This window comes from Mauremys mutica, chromosome 25 (genome assembly GCF_020497125.1).
Source record: "Mauremys mutica isolate MM-2020 ecotype Southern chromosome 25, ASM2049712v1, whole genome shotgun sequence".
Lineage (NCBI taxonomy): Eukaryota > Metazoa > Chordata > Testudines > Geoemydidae > Mauremys > Mauremys mutica.
In genome coordinates, this window is record NC_059096.1 from 16,056,331 (window position 1) to 16,077,600 (window position 21,270).

At 49.1% G+C, this 21,270-nt stretch overlaps 1 protein-coding gene across 1 annotated transcript in view; it reads right to left on the reverse strand.

Moving 5' to 3' along the window:
• Positions 1-3,772: 3,772 nt before the first annotated feature.
• The window catches only part of LOC123356399 (sodium channel protein type 4 subunit alpha-like), a 138,285-nt gene continuing 120,787 nt past the window's right edge, over positions 3,773-21,270 (reverse strand). The window contains exons 22-25 of the mRNA XM_044999638.1: positions 19,252-19,389; positions 17,548-17,652; positions 6,633-6,903; positions 3,773-4,968 (exon numbers count right to left, since the gene is read on the reverse strand). Coding sequence (XP_044855573.1) covers positions 3,773-4,968; positions 6,633-6,903; positions 17,548-17,652; positions 19,252-19,389 — 1,710 coding nt within the window. The remainder of the gene's footprint in view (positions 4,969-6,632; positions 6,904-17,547; positions 17,653-19,251; positions 19,390-21,270) is intronic.

The following is a 21,270-nucleotide window of genomic DNA, read 5'->3' on the forward strand; positions in this document are numbered from 1 at the left end:
CAGTGCTTGTTTCCCGGGCCCAAAATCGGCGTTCGATGGATAGAATCTGCCCCATTACCATCAGGATCTCCAAAGTGCAGGGGCCCGCGGTTTGAGAGAATTCTGTGTCCACGTCCTCATCACTGTCATCGCCGCGCTGCCGTATCCGCCTCCACCTCGCCTCGGTTTGAAGGTCCTGGATCACCATATACTGCACGAGAGTGCGCAAGGTGTTTAAAACATCCACGATTGCAGTATTGAGCTGAGCAGGGTCCATGCTTGCTGTGTTATGGCGTCTGCACAGTTCACCCAGGAAAAAAGGCGCGAAACGGTTGTCTGCTGCTTTCAGGGAGGGAGGGGTGAGGCTGTACCCAGAACCACCCGTGGCAATGATTTTTTCCCCATCAGCCACTGGGAACTCAACCCAGAATTCCAAGGGGCGGGGGAGGCTGCGGGAACTATGGGATAGCTACGGAATAGCTACCCACAGTGCAACGCTCCAGAAATCGACGCTAGCCTCGGACCGTGGACGCACACCACCGAATTAATGTGCTTAGTGTGGCCGCGTGCACTTGATTTTATACAATCTGTTTTACTAAACCGGTTTCTGTAAATTCGGAATAATCCCGTAGTGTAGACGTACCCTCAGAGGAAGAGCCCACAGGGCCAGGGCAGCAAATTATATGGGTCCGTGGTGCCCGTGCTCCAAGAATATTCAGAGCCCGGGACCCAGCTCTACCAATGTTTGGGGCTGGGTCTCTCCTCCATCCCCAGCTGCCTTCTCCTAGAGCATCTCCCGGCCCCACCTGCTGCCCCCAGGTGATTTAAAAGGATCCTGGGGCCCCTGCCACCACCACCGGCAGTGCAGCAGGGCTAAAGCGGCCTCCTGCCCGCCCTCGCTCCGCATGGCACGCCACTCCCGGAAGCAGCTGGCACGTCCCTGCAGCCCCTGGGGGTGGGGTGTCTCCGCACGCCGCCCCCGCCCCAATTCTGCCATTGGAACTGCAGCCAATGGGAGTTGTGGGGGCGGTGCCTGCGGGCAGTGACTCATGCAGACCCCTGTCCCCGTCTAGAAGCCGCTGCCAGAGTGGTGTGTGGGTCCCTTTCGGGAGCTGCACCCCCTCATCCCCTGCTGCACCCCAACCCCCTGCCCCAGCCCAGAGCCTGCACCCAAACTCCCTCCCAGAGCCTTAGGCATGGGGGGGGGAGGGGGGACTTGGAGCGTTCTGGCACCACCAAAAATGACACAAACCTGCCGCTCCTGCGCAGGACCCTGCCTTAGGAGAAATCACCCTTTTTCTCCTGGAAGAGCCCTTGGGGAAGTCACTGGGGACAATGACCCAGACAAGGCTGGTCAGGAAGAACAACGACTGTTCATTAACAGCAGGTCTCTCCGTGGGCAGCTGCCTCCCAGCCTAGTTGCTGCTGTCTGTGGGTGGAATTGCAGCCCAGGTTAACACTGATTGGCTCCAACAGGCCGGGATTTCCCCCTGCTTGGTTCCTGAATTGCAGTCACAACATCCAGCAGGAAGGAGACTCGAGGGGAAGGAAGAACAGTTCTATCAGCACAGAAATCATGCAGGGCCAAATCCCTGCCAGCCTCCAGAGGGGCTTTCTGCTTCTGCCTGGGGGGACCGAGGGACGCAGGTCTGCCTCGTTCCATGCCACGATGCCCTGGCAGAGTCACTCGACAGCTGCTGCACCAGCAGCCACACAGCCCTGTGCAGGGGACCTGTGTGCAGGGCCCTTGTGCTCAGGGAATCTTCAGGCTATGTCCCTGGCTCCCCCCGACCTCCCCCAGTCCACCCACCCTGGTGCTCCAGAGGGGCTGGCTCTCCACCACCTTCCACCCTCGGCAGCAGCACCATTCCCTTTGCTCTCAGGCTGTGCGCGCCCACGCTGGCGGGGAGGGGAGGGCAGGAGTCACGGCTTGAGCCTGCACCAATGGAAGCTTTTGCCATTGGCTTCAGTAAGGGCAAGTTCAAGTGAAACAGCTCCAGCCCAACGCGTGCGTAACCTTGAGCCTGCGAGCAGTCCCATTGGAACCCACTGGGCGACTCCCAGGCTTAAAGCTAAGCACGGGCTGGGGCGTGTTTTGTGGGAGCAGGGGAATGCACCGAGACCCATGCTGAGTGTGCCATGCTGCCCCCATGCTCACTGCCTGCCAGGGAGTTGCTAGGAGCTTGGCCTGAGCTGGGGCTGCAAGATCAGGCCCCCACTTTCACAGGAATCTGGAAAACAAATCTCTAGAGAGGGGCCCAGCTGCCCAGGGCTGGCTAGACCCAAGGCCCTTCGTGATGGCCACTGGTGATGCTCAGTGACCCTTTGGCACCTCTAACACTTCATCTGAAAAGGAAACTGAACAGAAGAGCGTGACTCCATTAGCCAAAGCTGAGCAGGTTACAGCTTACATTACGCAGCGCGACTATTGCTCTAGTTCATAGCTCGACACTGGACGGTGCGGCTCTGAGCAAATCCACAGACTGCTCAAGACAAAGGATTCAGAGTCAAAACTAATCAGTTAGGAAGGCCTGTTTTGAAACTCTGCCCCATCTGTTTCCACAGCAGAAAGTCCAACTCCACACTAAAGAGACGTGATAGAAAAGTCTCCCCGCCCAGTCAGAGGACACTGTGTATGGGAGGAGGAGTTGGCAATAAGATTTAGAAACGGGAAACAGTATTCCTAAAGTGACTTTTTGCTTTCCTGTTTTAGGCTTTGCACATACGTTTTGCCCTGATATGTACTATCCTCCCAGAGGACTGTTAATTCATAAGGTGGGAGGAAGGTATTAATCACCAAGAAAGCACAAGGTTTTCCACGAGTAGATATCAATTCTGTAAATGTACCTGATCAAGCAATTCATTATAAATATTCCAGTGCAACCAAACGGTTTTATCACCTGATCTGGCTCCACATGGCAGCCCGTGACCTGATGGGAACAAAGATTTCCTGCTCCAGGAGATGGGCAGTAGTTAAGATTTGGTGAAGCTGGACTAGAGATATTTCTGTAGAGAGAAGTGGGACTATTTGGGAACTAGTCCCCAGATGCCATATTTTGGTAGCTATTTTCCTTTCACATAATCTAGTTCCTAGACTAAATGGGAACCCAGAAAAGCAGCGTGGCAATAACTAGTTGACGTTCCTACTGTTCCGAGCTGAATGCTTTCTGCTGTAGATGAGTGTTCTGAAAAACTTTACAAGCTGCATTTAACCCTGAGAATATAGCTGCAGATTTTTTTACTATGCAAACAAATCTTTAAGACATAATTGCACATTTACTGTATATAACAAAAATCCATAACGCCTATTCAAATATTCAAAAGAAAGGTGCTACTTTTAAGACATTGGAGATTTTTGTTCACAAAACCTTATCTTTTCTGCAATTATTTTTAATATTATTTCACTTGGCTCGTCTCTCTCCTCTAATTCATTGCACTTCGGGAACAATAACTGGGCAAACACCTCAAGTGTGAAATAATATTAAGAAATAATTTTGAAAATAAAAGGAGAGCCATACCCAGTCGTTAACTTCTGAAACACATCGCTACCATGGTTATATCATTTTAAAACCTACAATGTTTCTCTTTCACCAGCAATAGAGAGATTTCACATTTACCTCAGAAGAAAAATACTCAACGCTGTAATGAATATGAGGTTCTGTTAAAAAGTTAAGATGGGTCTGAAATACAGTAATATGGCGTTAGCTGTCTATAGAGAGGGATATGGGTGCGTTCTTGCAGAAGAGATACAAATGGAGTCTTTGCAGGATAGGAAGATGAAACGTGCTTTCTGTTATACTAATGACTCTTTCACCTCTCGCTCCCCATCCTGTTTTTTCGCCTCACTAGGGGCAGCTTGAGTCTCTGGGCTTGGAACTGGTGCTGCAAGAGCCAGGCCTGGGGCCGTTTCCAGGTGTGTATCACTGTTCCCATAAATCTCGTTCATTTTGTCTGCAATTAGTCCTTCTTTTTCCGGTGTTCCCTCTGCAAAGACGCCCTCCTCCTGACTATGCCTGTACAGATAAGACGCTTGTTTCATCGACCGCTTTAGTAAATACCTTCGGAAGGCTCTTTGGATTTTTATGGCACAGACTTCTTCGTGCTTCCTTTTCAAAGTCGTAATGATGGGTTCATAGGAAACTTTGGATGGGTTGGCAGCCATGAATTTCTCCTCCATTGTGGCTTTCAAGCCGTCCATTTCTCCTGAGTCACCCAGCACTTCTTTAGTCAGCGCAAAGAGAATATCCAGACAGTGGATTTTATCTCCAACAACCATCGGTAAATCCATGGTGATTAATTTAATCTTGTTTGGTTTGGCAATCTTGAGTGGCTCTTGCAAGGTGTCTACAAAATCTGACATCACGCTGTACGCGATAAACTGGGTGGCATCTGGATCAAACTTCTCCCATGTTTCATAGAACATTTCAAAGTCATCTTCGCAGAGTGGTTCGCTGCTCTCCTCTGTAGCCACGTTGAAGTTCTCCAAGATGATGGCGATGTACATGTTCACAACGACCAGAAAGGAGATGATGATGTAGGTGCAGAAAAAGCAGATGCCAATAGACGGGTTGCCGCAGTCTCCTTTTACTGAACTTCCGGGATTTTCCAAGTCAGGGTCGCAGTCCGGTGGGCCACTGTTCAGGATAGGGTTGAGGAGACCATTCCACCCAGCAGATGTCGTGATCTGAAACAAACAGATGATGCTGTTCCCAAACGTCTCGAAATTGAAGATGTCATCGATCCCAGACTCCTTCTTGACATAGGCAAAGTTGGACATCCCGAAGATGGAGTAGATGAACATCACCAAGAACAGCAGGAGGCCGATGTTGAACAAAGCAGGGAGAGACATCATTAAAGCAAACAAGAGAGTCCGGATTCCTTTTGCTCCTCGGATCAGCCGCAGAACACGCCCAATTCTTGCCAACCTGATCACCCTGAAGAGGGTGGGGGACACAAAGTACTGCTCTATGATGTCGGCAAGGCCAATACCTGAAAAGGGGTGCAAAGAAAGTATGCATGGCTCACTCCATGAACTGAAATAGTGAAGCAATGGGTAACCTGCTCTGCGTCTACGTGCACCCTCTGTGCTGGAGAGCTGAGGAGGTGAATGCATGATTAGCAGAGGACCATAACCTCACATGGGCTGGAAAAGGCCTCAGGAAAGTTCCCTAGCCAGTGCTGCTGCATAATGCTGTGTTCCCTGCGATTTGCCATCCAGCCACCATCTAAGAATCCACCATGTCCCATTGCTACTTGCCCCATTGCCTGATGTGTTTCATGGTTGAAAGGTTTTGCTCACTGCTCAGTCTAACCCTTGCTCTTTGCTGTTGCCCTCTGGCACGTCTCTCTTGCTAAATGTGACAATCATGCTTTAGACCCTATTCTTCCACACAGGGAGAACAGGGACAGGCTGGAGAGCAAAGACAGTGCAGCAGTTAGCGCAGTAGCACTGAATTTGAGGCATTCTGGCTTCGAATCCCAGCTGTGCCACAGACGTCCTGTGTGATCTTGGCCTCATCTGCCTGTCTGTAACAGGGAGAATTGCCCTGTGCCCCAGGGGTGTTCTGAGGATACAGTGGGAACAGGTGGCCCTTATTATTTTGAATGTATGAGTTTATCTAAAACAGCCTTGTAGTGCACATGCAAAGCTTAAAATGTACCAACTCGTCACTAATGAGACACGCCCTCCCAGAAACAACGAGCCCCCCTGAGCCCTTGCTGCACCCCAGTCCATGCTAGAGGGGTGTGCTGTACACTTCCTCCTGCAGGCTGAAAGCGGGGAGCAAGGGAGCCCTCTGCGAGGTGCCTGGGGTTGCAGACAGACCTGAGCCCCTTGGAGAAGGGGAGGTCTGCCCATGTAGGATCCCTTTATGCGTGGAACCTGGGGAGTTGCTTTCGGTGAGAACGTGGGGTAGGATTTGTGGGAAGCACTTTAGGGTGCACGCTCAGGGAAGGTTTTAGTGAGCACACAGGAAGGAGTTTTTTAGGGTGAGCACCTGGGGAGCAGGACCAGGTTAAGGCGTAAGCACAATGGGCCCCTGCACTTGGAGTCATGTGAATCTCAGCTTTAATATATATAAATAATCATGTTTCTAGCTCTCCTGGTTGTGAAGAAAGTCTTGAAAACAGGCGCTGAGCATGACAATGCAGAGACAGCTGTCTGAGTCTGCAGACAGCCTGAGACAGTTGCTCTAAAAGGGGTGAAATGTCCCATGCATCCCTATGGGCTGTTAACTCTGAAACCCACTGCCACCCTCCCACCTCTTCTGGGGTGACTGATGTTGGTAGGGTCCCCCCACACCGAGTCCTCTATCTGAGGAGGGAGGCAGGGTGGAGATGTGTCCTCCCTCCTATGGGGTGGATTTCTGCCCATCTGAACAGTGCTCAGGAGAGGCCCAGTCTGTCCAAAGAGGAATGGTGATGGGTTTCTCAAAGTGGCTCATAGAGGGTGTCCACTCCTACCACCACTCCAGCAGGCACAGGAACAGTGGCAGAGCTCGGGCTCCAAGGCAGGGCCATGGGTCTCCCAGGTAGGGAGGTGCCACCATATCCATATTTCCCATCTAGACATTTCTTCTCTATCTTGGTTGCTACAGAACCCACTTGGCGGCTTGCCTGAGTCAATGGAAATGCAGCTGGCGGCCAGCGCTTACCTCCGATGGAGAGGATGACCACCACAAAGTCGAAGATATTCCAGCCAATGGTGAAGTAGTAATAGCGCAAGGCGAACATTTTGAGCAAGCACTCGCCCGTGAAGATGATGATGAAAATCATGTTGATATTGTAAAGGATGTTGATTTTGGTTGGGCTTTGGTCATCTGTTTCAGCCATCATGGTCACCATGTTAAGACAAATCAGGACCATGATGATGATGTCAAAAGCTTGCTTTGTCACACAGTCAAACACCAGCCCCTGACATTTGTTCTTTAATACATGGAACGAGGGTGAAGATGAAGGCAGAAGGACAAGCCAGGAGGTGGAATGGACAGACAGGGCACAGCAGAGAATGAAGACAAAAACGGAAAGAGAAAGAGAGAAACAGTGTTTAGAAGAGGACAGAGACCCATCTGTCTTATCCCTTGTGCAGTGTGGGCCCAGAGCCTCCCATGAGAGTTAGGCACCTAAATATCTTTGAGGATCTGGGCCGTGCTGCCTGGAATGCTGTGGGCCCCTCACCTGCTGCTGAGGTCAGTGGGTGTTGCAAGATGGAGCCTAGCTGGCACATGTCTCATATGTTACGATGTAATAATGACATGTCTCCCAAGCACCAGGCTCAATGACTGGGCCTCCCCGCGATGGATCATTATTGAACCCTAATTAATGCCAGCTGCATATCATGGCAAAAATGGGAAAGGTCATTACTGAGTTTTGGGGAGGGAATGTCTTTTATTGGACCAAGTTGTGTGGTGAAAGAGAGAAGCTTTCGAGCTACAGAGCTGGGACACTCTCCGGACCTTTCCCAGGCTCTGTGTGGCTCCGAAAGCTTGTTACAAGCTGGTCCACTAAAAGACAATCCCTCCCCTACCTTGTCTCTCTAATATCCTGGGACTGACATGGCTACAGCAGCACTGCAAACAGCATTTGAGTTGTACTTGTTCAAAAAAGTCAAAGTCACAATCGTCTAATTATTAACCACCCCCATTTTCTATTCTAGGACCGTTAACAGCTGCCAGGAATAGGGAAAAGCTGAGGATTTTCATAAGAGCTGGGTCAGACCTACGGTCCATCTAGCCCAGTATCCTGTCTTCAAGAGCAACCACTAAAGAGCTTCAGGGGGAGTGCACAGAACAGGCCAATTTTTGAGAGATCCACTCCTTGTCTTCCCCTCCTAGCTTCTGCCACTCAGAGGTTTAGGGAGACCCAGGGCATGGGGTTGCATCCCTGGCCATCTTGGCTAATAGCCATTGATGTACCTATCCTCCATGAACTAATTAATTCTTGTTTGAAACCAGTTATACTCTTGGCCTTCACAACATCGCCTGGCAATGAGTTCCACAGGTTAATTGTACAATGTGGTGAAAAAGTACTTCCTCTTGTTTGTATTAAACCTGCTGCTTATTAATTTTATCGGGAGACCCCTGGTGTTTGTATTGTGGGAAAAGTAATTAACACTTCTCTCTTCCTTTTTGCTACACCAGTCATCATTTTATAGACCTCTGTCATATCCCCCCTTAATTGTCTCTTTTCTAAGCTGAATAGCCCAAATCTTTTTAATCTCTCCTCGTATGGTAGCTAGGCCAGACCCTTGATTACCTTTGTTGCCCTTCTCTGAACTTTTTCCAGTTCCATTATATCCTTTTTGAAATGGGGCGACCAGCACCGCACGCAGTATTCAAGGGCTGGATTTAGATAGTGGCATTGTGATATTTTTGTCTTGGTTTCTATTCCTTTCCTAACGGTTCCTAACATTCTGGTAGCTTTTTTAACTGCTGCTGCACACTGAGCAGATCTTTTCAGAGAACTCTGCAGTGACTCCAAGATCTCTTTCTTGAGTGGTAACAGCTAATTTAGACCAGTGGTTCTCAATGAGGGGCCCGGGGCCAGGTTTCAGGGGGTCCACCAAGCAGGGCTGGCATTAGACTTGCTGGGGTCTAGGGCAGAAAGCTGAAGCCCCACCTCCTGGGGCTGAAGCCAAAGCCTGAGCAATTAAGCTCTGCAGGGCCCTCTATGGCACGGGGCCCCAGGCAATTGCCCTGCTTGCTGCCCCCTGTCGGAGAAAATGGGGTTGTTATACAGTTTTGGTCACAAAGCACAATACATCATACTTAGTACATAAGTGGTGGTTTTAACATATACACAGCTATCATTAACTTGAAAAAGTAGGTGTCCTGTCAGGATAGTTCCTTGTCCTCTACCCTTCCAGCAAACGTTATCATGAACAGTGACAACTTCCCCTGGCTTCAGTTTATAGATACACTGAGCTGTGGTGGTTCTAACGGCCAAAATGTCCATTGACTCCCTATTCTTATCCAAAATGTCAGGTGTTATTCTAGGGACACTGACTATAAATCAGTTAGGTATATCAGGTGGTCTAATTTCCCAGATGTCTCGGTAAATAATTCAGTCCCACATTCATCCTCCGCATGGACCCATCAGGATTCGGTATATGGGAGCCCACACACCCCTAACCGGTCCAAATGCTTGGAAGGAGCACTGTAAATGTTCACACTTCCACCCAGAAAGTGTCCAAGTATGTCTCCCTGACCACAGATCAGATGGTTCCTGATGTGTCTGTAAGGGCAGTGGGCCAAGTCTGGTCTAGATCCCACTGCAATGCCTTCCCAGCCTCAGTGATATTCAATACCATCTCTGTCAGTAACTTCTTGGTCATAGAACTAAGGGTGGAAATGACATGTAACTCACCAACTCCAGCCTGTACTTGGGTTAGTTGAGCTCCAGAAATAAGGCTAGTTGCCTTTTCTAGTTGGCCCAATTTCTCATCATGTTCTTGGCTTTTAAGAATACTCCAAATGGCTGCTGCACTATTGGCCCCAGCCCACAGGGATCTGGTTAATTCCCCCTTCTTCCAGAGGAAATAACCCAAGCTCTCTGTGTTGTGCTAATCTAATGGCAGCCCCTTGTGAGCAATTTTGGTATGTAAAAGTGATCTGGAAACTGGATAAGGGCCATGTCATTTAAAATCCAATTAGGGAGGGCAATACATGCTGAAGGATTTATCCAAAACACAGGGCGCAGCCTGTAGAATAAACCCCAAAATCCAATCAATACCACATTCCCAAGCAGGGGTCCCACAGATTTCTTCCTGCCAGTGTATAATTCTTTGTTTCTTCACCAGGGTCAGTTCTTAATGTCCTTTTTGGTCAGGAATTCCTGGACTTTGGCAATGTCAGTGGAGTGAGTGTTTCTTCTTCTTTCCCAAAACAGTTGTGGTTCAGCATTCTACAGGGGAGAGGTTGCCAGCACATCACCCTGTAATGGTTTTGCTTTTTCTAGAAAAGTTTAAAGGCACAGTAGATCTGTCAGTGGACAAGGGAGAGGTTAACGAGCACTTCACCTTGTCCTTTTTCCCTGCTGTCCAGAAAGCACAGTAGAACTAGAAGAAGGAATACGCTGATCATCAGTAGAAGTGTCCTCCCGAGGTGGAGGGGTCTTTTTTCAGTGAGATGCATGGGTCCAGGCAGGTAGTCCTTGACACTTCACAGGAGTGTTGGTGGTTAACAGGACTTGGAAAGGGCCTTTCCAGCGTGGAGCCAAAGCAGTCTTTCGTTGATGGATCTTTATGTAGACCCAGTCTCCTGGTTCCAACGAGTGGCAAGGTTGCACAGGATCCTTCGGTAATGCTTCCTTCACCTGTGTATAAAAAGACTTAACACATTTCATTAGTGCCTGACAATACTTAAGCATTATGTCATCTATCAAATGAATGTCCATCTGAGCTAGGGTTAGTGGGGGTGCAGCTGGTAGTCGCACTGGGCGTCCTGTCAACATTTCATGAGGGCTGAGTCCAGTCTTTCGATTGGGAATGGCTCTCATACCCATCAGTGCCAAAGAAAGGGCATCTGGCCACTTTAAGTTTGTCTCAGCACAAATCTTGGCCAGTTTATTTTTTAAAATCCCGTTCTGGCGTTCCACTGTCCCAGCAGACTGTGGGTGGTGAGGGCAGTGAAGGTTGTGCTGGATCTGCAAAGCTGCACATAACTCCTTTACAATCTGTCCAGTAAAATGAGTTCCACAATCACTGTTGATACTCACAGGGATGCCAAAACGTGGTACAAAATCTTTAAGCAGAAGTTTCACAACAGTCCTGGCATCTGCTTTCCTGCAGGGAAAAGCTTCAACCCAATTGGTAAATACATCAACTAAAACTAATACATATTCATAACCACAACATTTAGACATTTGAATACAATCAATCTGAATATTTACAAAAGGTCCCCAAGGAGGAGGGTGGGCTGCCCACTTAGCTTTAACAGCTTTACCAATGTTGTGCTGTTGACAAATCACACAGTGTTGACAGTAGGAATGTGCTACAGAAGGGAAACTGGGTACACACCAATCTCGGTTAACTGCAGCAACCATCCCCCCTTTTCCTGGTTGTCAGCCAAGTCTTAGCTGTGAGCGGTGTCCTTGACTGGGGCCAGCGCCTTATCCTTAGACTGAGCATGTTAGCTATTCTTTTTTCTTCAGTTAATTCATTTTGTTCTTTTTTCTTCCCTTCTTGGCTTCTTTTAACCTACAAAGGAAACTTCCACTCTTCACTCATACACCTTTTTCCATACCATGAACACATAAATATTGCTGTTATACAGTACTTTAGTCTTATTATTCAATGTATGCCACATATACCCTTTTACTAAAATAACTTTATTACAGAGCTTCGGAGCAACAAGCCAGGACAAGCACACCCACTTTGAGGAGTTCACTCAATATAACCTCTAGTCCAATAGCTTCCCACCATCCCCAGCCCTCTGGCTAGAAATCTGAGGTAGCCAGAAGGATCCCATGTACGATATGGGGAGTGGGTTAACTTTTCATGTCCTTGCTTCCAAAGACTGTTAATATGCAAATTTTAACAACAATTTTCAATTAACAATCTGGCCAATGAAGTTTCTTTTTCCTATTTAAGGAAATGTATTAGACTTTAGTATATCACATTTTCCTGATGTATCCAAACACTTTGTATTCTAAGTGGAACAAAACAAGTATCTGCATTCCAATCCAACCCTTCCGCTTGATTTCAAACCAGACCATCCCATGAAAATATTAAACACAACAATTCTGGCCACGAGACAAACACCACAAGACAGGACATAGAACACAAAACATAATTCCTATTGTGCCAGTAAATGCATGGTACATTAAATGCTGTTCAGCTGGCATCAGTTTTCTTTGATTATCTGAAAGACAAAAAAACAGATGTCTACTCCTTCTGGGCAGTCAATCATTGCTTAAAATATACAAATACCCTTGTTGATTTCAGGCAAAACAGAGGAATTACCCCATATTTTCTTGTATTTGTTTCATAGGCAGCCCAGGTTTCAGTGGCTTCTACCTTATCAGTTAGATAATTTGCATTAATACAGTTGCTTTCTGGCTTGCTTCTGGATCCAAAGCTATTCACAACTTAAAGATTCTTACCTTAAAAGGGACATAATTAACTTTACCAGAATTTTGATGACTTTTTTTCTTCTAACTCCTGCTTTCAAACACTGAAAGAAAAGCACTTCTTATAGTGCCCCTTAGAGCCTCATAGGGTTTCAGTTACGTAGCACTGTGTACATTCTTTAGCTAATTTAATGAAATTGTTTATAGCCAAATGATTGCAATCTAAGAATTCCTTTGCCTGAATCTATTTACAAACATTTCAAAGACACCAAGAACCTTCCTCTTTAGCATTTTTACAAAGCTCAGCTGCTGTTCCCTGCAGCAACTACAGAGTTAACGCTTCACTCTCCCTTAAATCACTTGCTTAAATCACTTATCAATTCAAATCACCATTCCAAATATTCTCTTGGGTATTTGAAATCCCCATGCTTATACTTACTTACTTCTTCCTTCCACTACATCCTCAAAATTTTCCAACCTGTTTTCCAATCTCTCTGTCTGTTGCCTGCCCGCTTGGGCCCGATCCTGCTTTTCTGGCTGAACCGTCCCTTCCATGGGCACTGGTTTGTTCCACTACCAGTTTAGCTAGGAGGGTGGGCTTCTCAACTAGCCCCCACCCTTCCTGGTCTCTTCTCTTAAACATTCTTACTCACAAGGCTATTCGAATCCTACCTCATGAGGCTTGCCACCTGGGCAAAACGCATGGCCCATTGGCGTTTAACTATTCAATTTCCTCTTGTGGCAAACACACTGCTGTTACGGCATATGCTGAGCACAAATGGTTAAATTTTAACAAGTCCCTGAAGGACCGATACTTGCTTAGCCAGGGCTTCCTTTTCTAACTGGAAGTCCTGTCTCAAGGCCTGCAACTTGCCCTGGGCACAGGTTTGAGTTACTGCCTGGTTCATGATCTATGCTCTTAATTGCTCAATTCCAGTTATCAAGTACACATCTTTTCCCTTTTCTCCAACTACTCTATTGCCCAGTCCTGCTATGACTGGGGGTAGATCCACCTGCCACCCTTCCCGGTCAACCAGGGTGGAGAGAGGAATGCTAAACCCCTCTCCAGTTCTCAGACTTACTGCGGCTGAGAGTGGGCACACCTTTAATCATGTAATCCTCAACATATAACACCAACAGTACCAAACAAAGCAAACATAAAATAACAAGGGTAAAATAAATAGATGGTGTAAATTCTGCAGGGCTTCCCCATTCTCAATTGCTCACCAAACTGTGACAAATTTCTGTTACTAATCTCTCTCATGTCAGGTGATCAGGCTGACACTGCAGGACATTGGGGGAAGATAAAGAAAATACACCATATAACCGAATTTTAAAGCTTAATTAAAAATAATAAAACAACAATGGAGAGTGTTGGGAACGCTCCCACATCACTCAGGAAAAACATGAATGCCCCAAGCCCTAAGCCACTTTAATACTCACACATGTCCAGACTGGCCACGTCTGTGTATAATGTTCAGAGAAGGGGAATAGGTGGACGGGAGATTATCCTGTATACAGCTTGTCCAGAATTTCCAACATGCTTCCGCTCTTGGGAGGGCTGTTCTTTTACACCGTGTAATCTCCTGCGGTGTCTCTTTCAGAGATTCCAGTCCAGGTCAGCTGCCTGTGGCTTCTCCAGTGTCACCAAGCCACACCAGCTCCAGGGTCACAAAGGCACTGTTGGATCTCACTGGACAGTTAAGCTTTGCAAATGTAATCTCAGTTCTGTAACTTGTATTGCCTTTGGTTTGCCTCTGTCTATATTTTTCCCACAGCCAGCTAGGGCCGAAAGCAGTTTTTCTTTGCACTTAGCATAGTCTGCGTTGATTCTTGACCTTGAACGCAGAGCAACTTTCTCTTTATCTCTAAGCCAAGCTGAATTTCAAATTAACCCGTTCCTAGACAAATTGCTCACACTGTGTCAAAGGCTTTTTGGTGATTAAAAGCTCCTCTGAGATGTATGATCTTATCTAGATTGAAGGTACCTTCTAGTGGGCATTGTTTAGATGGATTTTCACGCGTGTAAAGATTCCAATTCTCTAAATACCTGCAGGGTTTAGGACCATAATGTACGTACATGTAATATGCTGGGGTACCCTTAGGGGGTGAGGTGGAATGTTTAGACTGTCCCTCCCCCATTTTCCACTTACACACACAGGGAGGGTGCCCTGTCCGCGCTAGCGGCTCATAAACTAAGGATCTCTCCCTACAGGGTACTCAAACGGGAGAGACTAACGAGGATGACCACGACTCTCCTACACCTCCCTTCAGCAAAGAGCGTCGGCTAGTCTCTGGGAGACGGCGCCGCTTACTCTGATTGCGTCCAGTGAGATGATCAGACTGTCAGTAGCCCACACAGAAAGGAAAGGGGAGGGAAGATGGGTTCACATGCTCCTAGACCCAGGTAGCTTCCTTGCCGGACGATGCCAGGCCGAGTCAGCCCACCGTGGGTCGGATCTCCTAAAGATCCCCTAGTTACCGGGCTTGCGTTAGAGTAGTCCTGGTCACGAGCTTTCGCTTCACAGGGTACTCTGGGCATCTTCTGGTAACAGTCACTCACACTGGTATACACACACACACACCAAGGCCATTATTTCCTATTACCACGATACATCTTTACCTGGTCCGGACCCAATACCATGAGGAGGTATGACAACCCCTCTTGAGGCGGTTAAAAACCCCTCAGCACCGGTGCATACCTAATGCATTTACCTATGCATTACCTTATGCATTTACCTTATTGGCCAACTCAGCAGTTCCCAGTACTGCTACAAACTAACCTTGTTGGGGCCTTTCCCCAATACCAATCTGCATCTGATCTTGCTGCACAGTCAGTAAGTACAGATGGCGTGAGCCCAACAGAGACAGACGTCCTCACGGACAGTCCTCCTCCGATACCCCAATAGAGAGTTCAAAAGGTCTCATACCTCTCATGTGGCGCCATGGGGTTCGAAGGGGAACGATCCGTAGTAGCCGTCTGTGGGTCCGTGGGCGTTGCCATCCCAGACGAGCCCCCAAATTGTCGGAGAAAAACTCAGTTCTCGCTTTTTCTTTTGGGTACAGCAAAATCAAATACTTTATTATTTCTCTAGTAATTACAATGGAGGGAGAGAGTGCCATAGGACACAGGGTCGCCCCAGTCCCGGACAGGTCCCTCAACTGGTAAACAATTACAGCAAGCCTTTATACCTTTATTACAGACAATAACTAGCAATAATACAGACAAAGAAAAAGCAACAACTGCATTTTGTTTATACATAAGCCATCCTGCTATCTTATTTTTCTCACTCCTAGAAGACACCAGTCTGCATATTTGGTTATCAGTTGCAAGGTCGTAATAACTTTTTACACAGTTTCTTTCCCTCTTGCCTCACACCATCCTCGCTTCTGCAAGTCTCACGTCATTAGGGTTACAGTGTGGCCTGACTCTTGCTAACTGACTGACATGCATTAAGATCCCCTTCAAATCCTTGTTAATTCTTTCCCTACTTCCACACCCCTAAGGCCGACCCTGGCTTTTATATGCAGAAAAAACAGTTGTTGTGGCCCAGGTGGGCTGTGGAGTTCTTATAGCACGTTGGGGGCGCCTCAAAAAGAAAAAGCTTGAGAACCCCTGATTTACACCCCATCATTAGAAGCACTTGACTATCCTCGGCACCTTTGAAAACCTGAACCTGAATGCTTGGCAGAGCCAAATGTGCAGCAATTGCTGGGGAGGTAAAAGACCAGAGGTGAAATGCTGCTCCCAGGGAAATCAATGGGAGTTTTGCCTTTGGCTTCAATGTGGCCAGGATTTCACCCCAGGCCCATGTCTGAGCAAACCCTGAGCATCATGGAGTTTGCCACAAAACTCATTGGCCATTATGAACATCGAGCTGTAACACTGACACATTTCTGGGAGTGTGACATGAGGCTCAGCAGAAAGGAAAATAGATGCACTACGAGAAACAGCAGTTCGAAGATGGAGCAGTGACAGAATTGTGTTTGCTACAGAACAGCTGCGTGCCATTTAGAAGTTTTAAGGAAAGGAAAACTTAAAGAAATCCAAATGAGCAAGTGATTTATAAAGCTGAAGTAGAAACAGCTAACAGGAAAAGGGGACTTGGGAGGTGGTGTCACAGGAATAACAATCTCTCACACTGCCCTTTTCATCAAGAGATCTCAGCGAGCTTTCCAAAGCACATCAGTATTATTATCCCTATTTTACCACTGGGGAAACTGAGGCACAAGCAGGTGAAGTGACTTGTCCAAGATCACCCAGCAGGTCAGGGTCAGAAATGGAATGAGAACTGGGTCTCCTGAGCCCTGGTGTCTGCTCTAGCCACTAGGCCACGCTGCCTCTTCCCCTCACAGAGCTGATGGGCTCAGCCAGATTCAAAATTCAAAGGTGGTGGCATTTTTAAAACCGCTGCCCCTCTCACCATTCCAACCACCAAGGGGCTGTGCTCGTGGTCCCATCAGGGGCCTTCTGTCCTAGCTGCATTTGAAATGGTTGGGAACAGCTAACGTGCTCAGCACGCGCTCTCAGCACGTCCTGGCTCGGCCTCCAGAACAGCATGGACTAAACTGGCTTTATCTGCTTTGCGGGTTTTGAGCCTTCTGGGGGGAAGCTGCCTGCTCCCCAACAAGTGCTCCCCTTGGCTGCCCAGAGAGGTCACCACATGCCTTCCCCTGTCTCCTGGGCTGGGGGAGCTGCCTCTCCCCCACTAGCCATTGCCCTCCATTATCACTGTCCTGCCTCCCCTCCATACCTTTCTTCCTCCCTTTTGCCTAGGAACCGCGGGCAGGGGGATGGAATCACCTGGGCTGGACGGTAATCAGGACACGGGGCGAACACTCGGTGCTTGTGAAAAGGGCGATGGGACAAGAGGTGGGCAGGATGTTGGGGCATGTCTCAGCCAAGAGACAGCAGCAGAAGGACTCTAGTACCATGGGGGGCCATGGAGGAATCCCCCACCTAGTTTCCTGGGAGGTTTCCTCTCCACAGGGCTGATTCTGGGAGATGCTAAGTGCCTCCCCCCCACACACACAATGCACTGAGCACACTCAGCTCCCAGCGAGGAAGTCAGTCCTCTGCGCTTCTCAGGGTCAGGCACTCGGCAAGTGCTCAAGCAAGTACTCAGGGGTACCTGGGCAAGTACTCAGGGTCAGGTCCTGGCCCCTTGGGGGTGAGCCCTCAGTTAGAGGCAGTTCTTCTGAAGTCGGAGCAGGAGTCCATAACAAAAAGAAACCAGTCTATGGTTCATTAAATCCTCCACTAGTACTGTATGGCTGAAGGGCTTGGTTTCTCAGGGCTGCCTCTCTGAAACTCCATCCTGGCTGCTTGTTGCCAGATGTAAAAGCATAGGAGCTCTTTGTGGAGCGGAAACAGTGATCCGAGGTGCATCACAAAACCTGATTCCCCCACTGGACACCTGGCCCTGGCTCATGCTTGTTGGCACCCTTTGTGTTTCTAAACACCCCTCCCACTAGCCCTCAAATGCTTTTAACATGCCATACGTGGGGCCTGGGGATTGGCTTCTGGGGCTTCTTTGATCCAAGCTTTTTCATGGCGTTGTAGTATTTCTTCTGCTCCTCCGTCATGAAGATGTCCTTCCCTCCAAAGTATAAAAGGAATCGCCATTATTAGACTTGGATACATTTTGGTTTTTAACAAGCATCTGCACCAGCTTCCAGTAACACTGGGAGGAATTTGCTGCTCCTGGCAAGTCTTGGGGCTTGGCTACACTACAAAATTAAGTCGACTTAAGTTGAAGTACAGCCACCGCAGTAATTAAAGCAGCGGTTTATGTCCACACTATGCTCCTTCTGTCAGCGATGCATGTCCTCCCCAGAAGTGCTTTTACTGACTGAAGGGAGGCATTGCGGGGCACTGACAGCTGGAGTCTCCCTGCCTCAGCTGTCAGCCAGGCACATGACTCACAGTTGCCCCCACCCTGGTGCTGACAGCCAACAGGCGATGTAAGTAACGCAGTCTCTACACGGACACTGCATTGCCCTGACCACATTAATCTAAGCACTACACCTCTCACAGGGGTGGAGTTATTAGGCTGGGGTAATGGGTGACATATCTCTGGAAGTACCGTTGTAGTGTAGACACTGACACAGTGAGGTCCATGTTAGCTGCCTTATACCAACCTAACTCTGTAGTGTAGACCAGGCCTTGCTCTGCTGGGGGCAGCTTCTCCTCGGGCTCAGACTCCCTGTCCTCTGGCTTTTAGAGTCTTTTCTGCCCTGCTTTTCTTTACTCCACCCAGGAATGGAGCCTGATTTAACTGCAGCCATGCTTTAGCCAGAGCTACCCACAGTGGCTCATGTCTCTTTCCTTGGAGGATCCCACCAGCTTAACAAACACTGCTGGCTCCTGAATCCCAGCTGCCCTGGTGCTTCCCAGCCCATCTGGAGTTCCCCGTAATCCTCTAGGTCTTTTCCTAATGGAAGCAGCTCAGTGTCATCACCCGACCCCTACCTCCCCACCCCACATTTCCCCAAGGGGGGCAGGGGTTGCCCATGGGTCCCACCCCTGGAATCTGGGGTTCACTCTGAGACCAACTGGAGTGCAGGCGATCCCTGGGTGCTATGGCACTGTCCTCCTAGGGGCTCTGTGCCTCCACAACACCCCTGAGTGCCCAGTCCCAGGCCCCTGGCCCCCAGCGACCCCAGAAGAGCACGGAGGGCCAGGCCTGGCAATGCTGATGCTTCTGGGGTCCAAATCGCATAGAAAAGACCCTCCCTCCCTGCACCTTCTTTGGTTTTTCTGACTACTTTCCAGGCCCCCTTTACACACCGTAAATGAGAAACCCCCAGGCACAAAGCCCAGGATGTGACTTCTCAGGTTCCCATAGGGAGCTCATTTAGCATCCCCAGTGATGGGGAAGAGTGGGCGCTGGCACGACAGGGAACTGCCCAGGGGATTCTCCGCTCATGCACAGCAGCGCCTCTGCTCCTAGGCTGGGTCTGCTCCTGCGTCTGACCTCCCACTGTGACCCACGCCCCCGGTCTGCGCCCTCGCCCAGGAGCTGCAATTCACCGCCCGCACAGAGCGCTCCTTCCTGGCCTGCTCCTGAAGCTCTGTGCTAGGAATGACTGCGGGGCAGTGCTCTGGGTTGTGCAGGAGGCCAGACTAACTGATCCCAATGGCCCCGTCCGGATCTCCAGGGTTACGGGAATGCCAGGAGCCCAGGCGGGCCAGGAGAAACTTATCTTTTTCTTTTGCTGGTTGAAGTTGTCGATAATGACGCCAATGAAGAGGTTGAGGGTGAAGAAGGCGCCGAAGATGATGAAGATGACGAAGTAGATGTACATGTAGAGGTTGGTCTCATACAGCGGCTGTTCTTCGATCTGAGTGAGGAGAAGGGGACGCGTGAGTGGCAGGGCACAGCCCACTCCCTCCCCCCGGGCATGGGGTCACTGCTGCACTGCAGGGGACTGGGAATGCTGACAACCCAGCCTCCCCCCCGCCGACACTGGGGCCCTGGCACAAAGAACAAAGAACGCACCCTGCTCTCCTCTTCCCCCAAGGCCCTGCCCCCTGGCCAAGCTGGAAGCTGCAGCCGGCCTGTGGTAAGAGCTGCCCAGGAGCCTGGGCCGCTCTGGGGAGCTCCGGTCCCTCCACCTGCCCTGGAGACGCTCTGAAAAGCTCTGTGCCGCAGAACGTCAGTCTGCCCCCGGCTGCAGATGTCATGAGGGAAGGTCAAGAGCAGCTCCCGGGACGGGGGGACTGGAGGGCTTGGCTATGGGAAAGAAGTGGGGGCATAGGGTGGGGGGACAAAGCTTCTGTCATAAACATATGGCTAAGGGTAGCATAAAATCCCTCCGTTACCTGTAAAGGGTTAAGAAGCTCAAATAACCTGGTTGGCACCTGACCAGAAGGACCAATGAGGGGAGAAGATACTTTCAAATTGGTGGGGGAAGGATTTGTTTTGTCTCTCTGTGTGTTCTCTCCATGTGAACGAGGAACCAGGGCAGGGAAAATACATCTCCTAAAGCCACACCTGAACTAAGCATCTAAGGCTATGTCTACACTACCTGCCGATCCGGATCGGCGGGTAGCGATCAATCTATCGGGAACTGATTTATCACATGTAGTGTAGACCCGATAAATCGATCCCCGATCGCTCTCCCGTCGACTGCTGAACTCCAGCTCAGTGAGAGGTGGAAGCCGATGGGGGAGTCGACGGGGGAGTCGACGGGGGAGCCGCGGCAATTGACCCCGTGCCGTGAGGACGCGAGGTAAGTTGAACTAAGATACGTCAACCCCAGTGTAGACCAGGCCTAAGATTACAAATTGTAAGTAATAGGAAGGAAATGCGTTAGATTATCTTTTGTTTTAGCTTGTGAATTTTCCCTAGGCTAAGAGGGAAGTTTATTCCTGTTTTTTTTGTAATTTTAAAGTTTTGCCTAGAGGGGAATCCTCTGTGTTTTGAATCTGATTACCCTGTAAAATTACCTTCCATCCTGATTTTACAGAAGTGCTTCTTTTACTTTTTCTTTATAATAAAGTTCTGCTTTTAAGAACCTGATTGGTTTTTAGTGTCCTAAAAACCCAAGGGCTGGTCTGTGCCCACTTTTTTAACCTATTTGGTTGGTATATTATTCTCAAGCCTCCCCAGGAAAGGGGGTGAAGGAGTTTGGGGGGCTATATTGGGGAAACAGAAACTCCAAGTGGTTCTTTTCCTAAATCTTTGTCTAACTCACTTGGTGGTGATAGTGATACTGTTCCAAGGACAAAGACGAATTTGTGCCTTGGGGAAGTTTTTAACCTAAGCTGGTAGAGATAAGCTTAGGGGGTCTTTCATGGGGGTCCCCACATCTGTACCCTAGAGTTCAGAGTGGGGAGGGAACCCTGACAGCTTCTGTCTCAGAAAAGATGGGGAGATCTGATAGTTTGGGGTCAGCTTGGAGCACTTTGGAGGGGGCTGGTTTCTGGGGGGCACTGGCAAGACAAAGGGGGAGGGTGGCGCCTGCAGAATGTGTGATCAATGAAACATCAGGCTGTGTCCTGTTCCCACGGTTCACTGCTCAGCTATGGGACAGGGTGAGAGCTCCACCCCTCCCTTCCCAGCTCCTCTGCCCCTCACCAGCCTGCCAGTGCCAGGGGGCAGAGCACAAAGTGCCCCTCAAAGCCCTAAGCCAGCCCCAGGGCCATGCTGAAGCATGCAGGGCAGGGCTCCTTGTCCCAGCATGCCCTGTGAAACCGGGTGTGTCGCTTCTCGCTCTGTG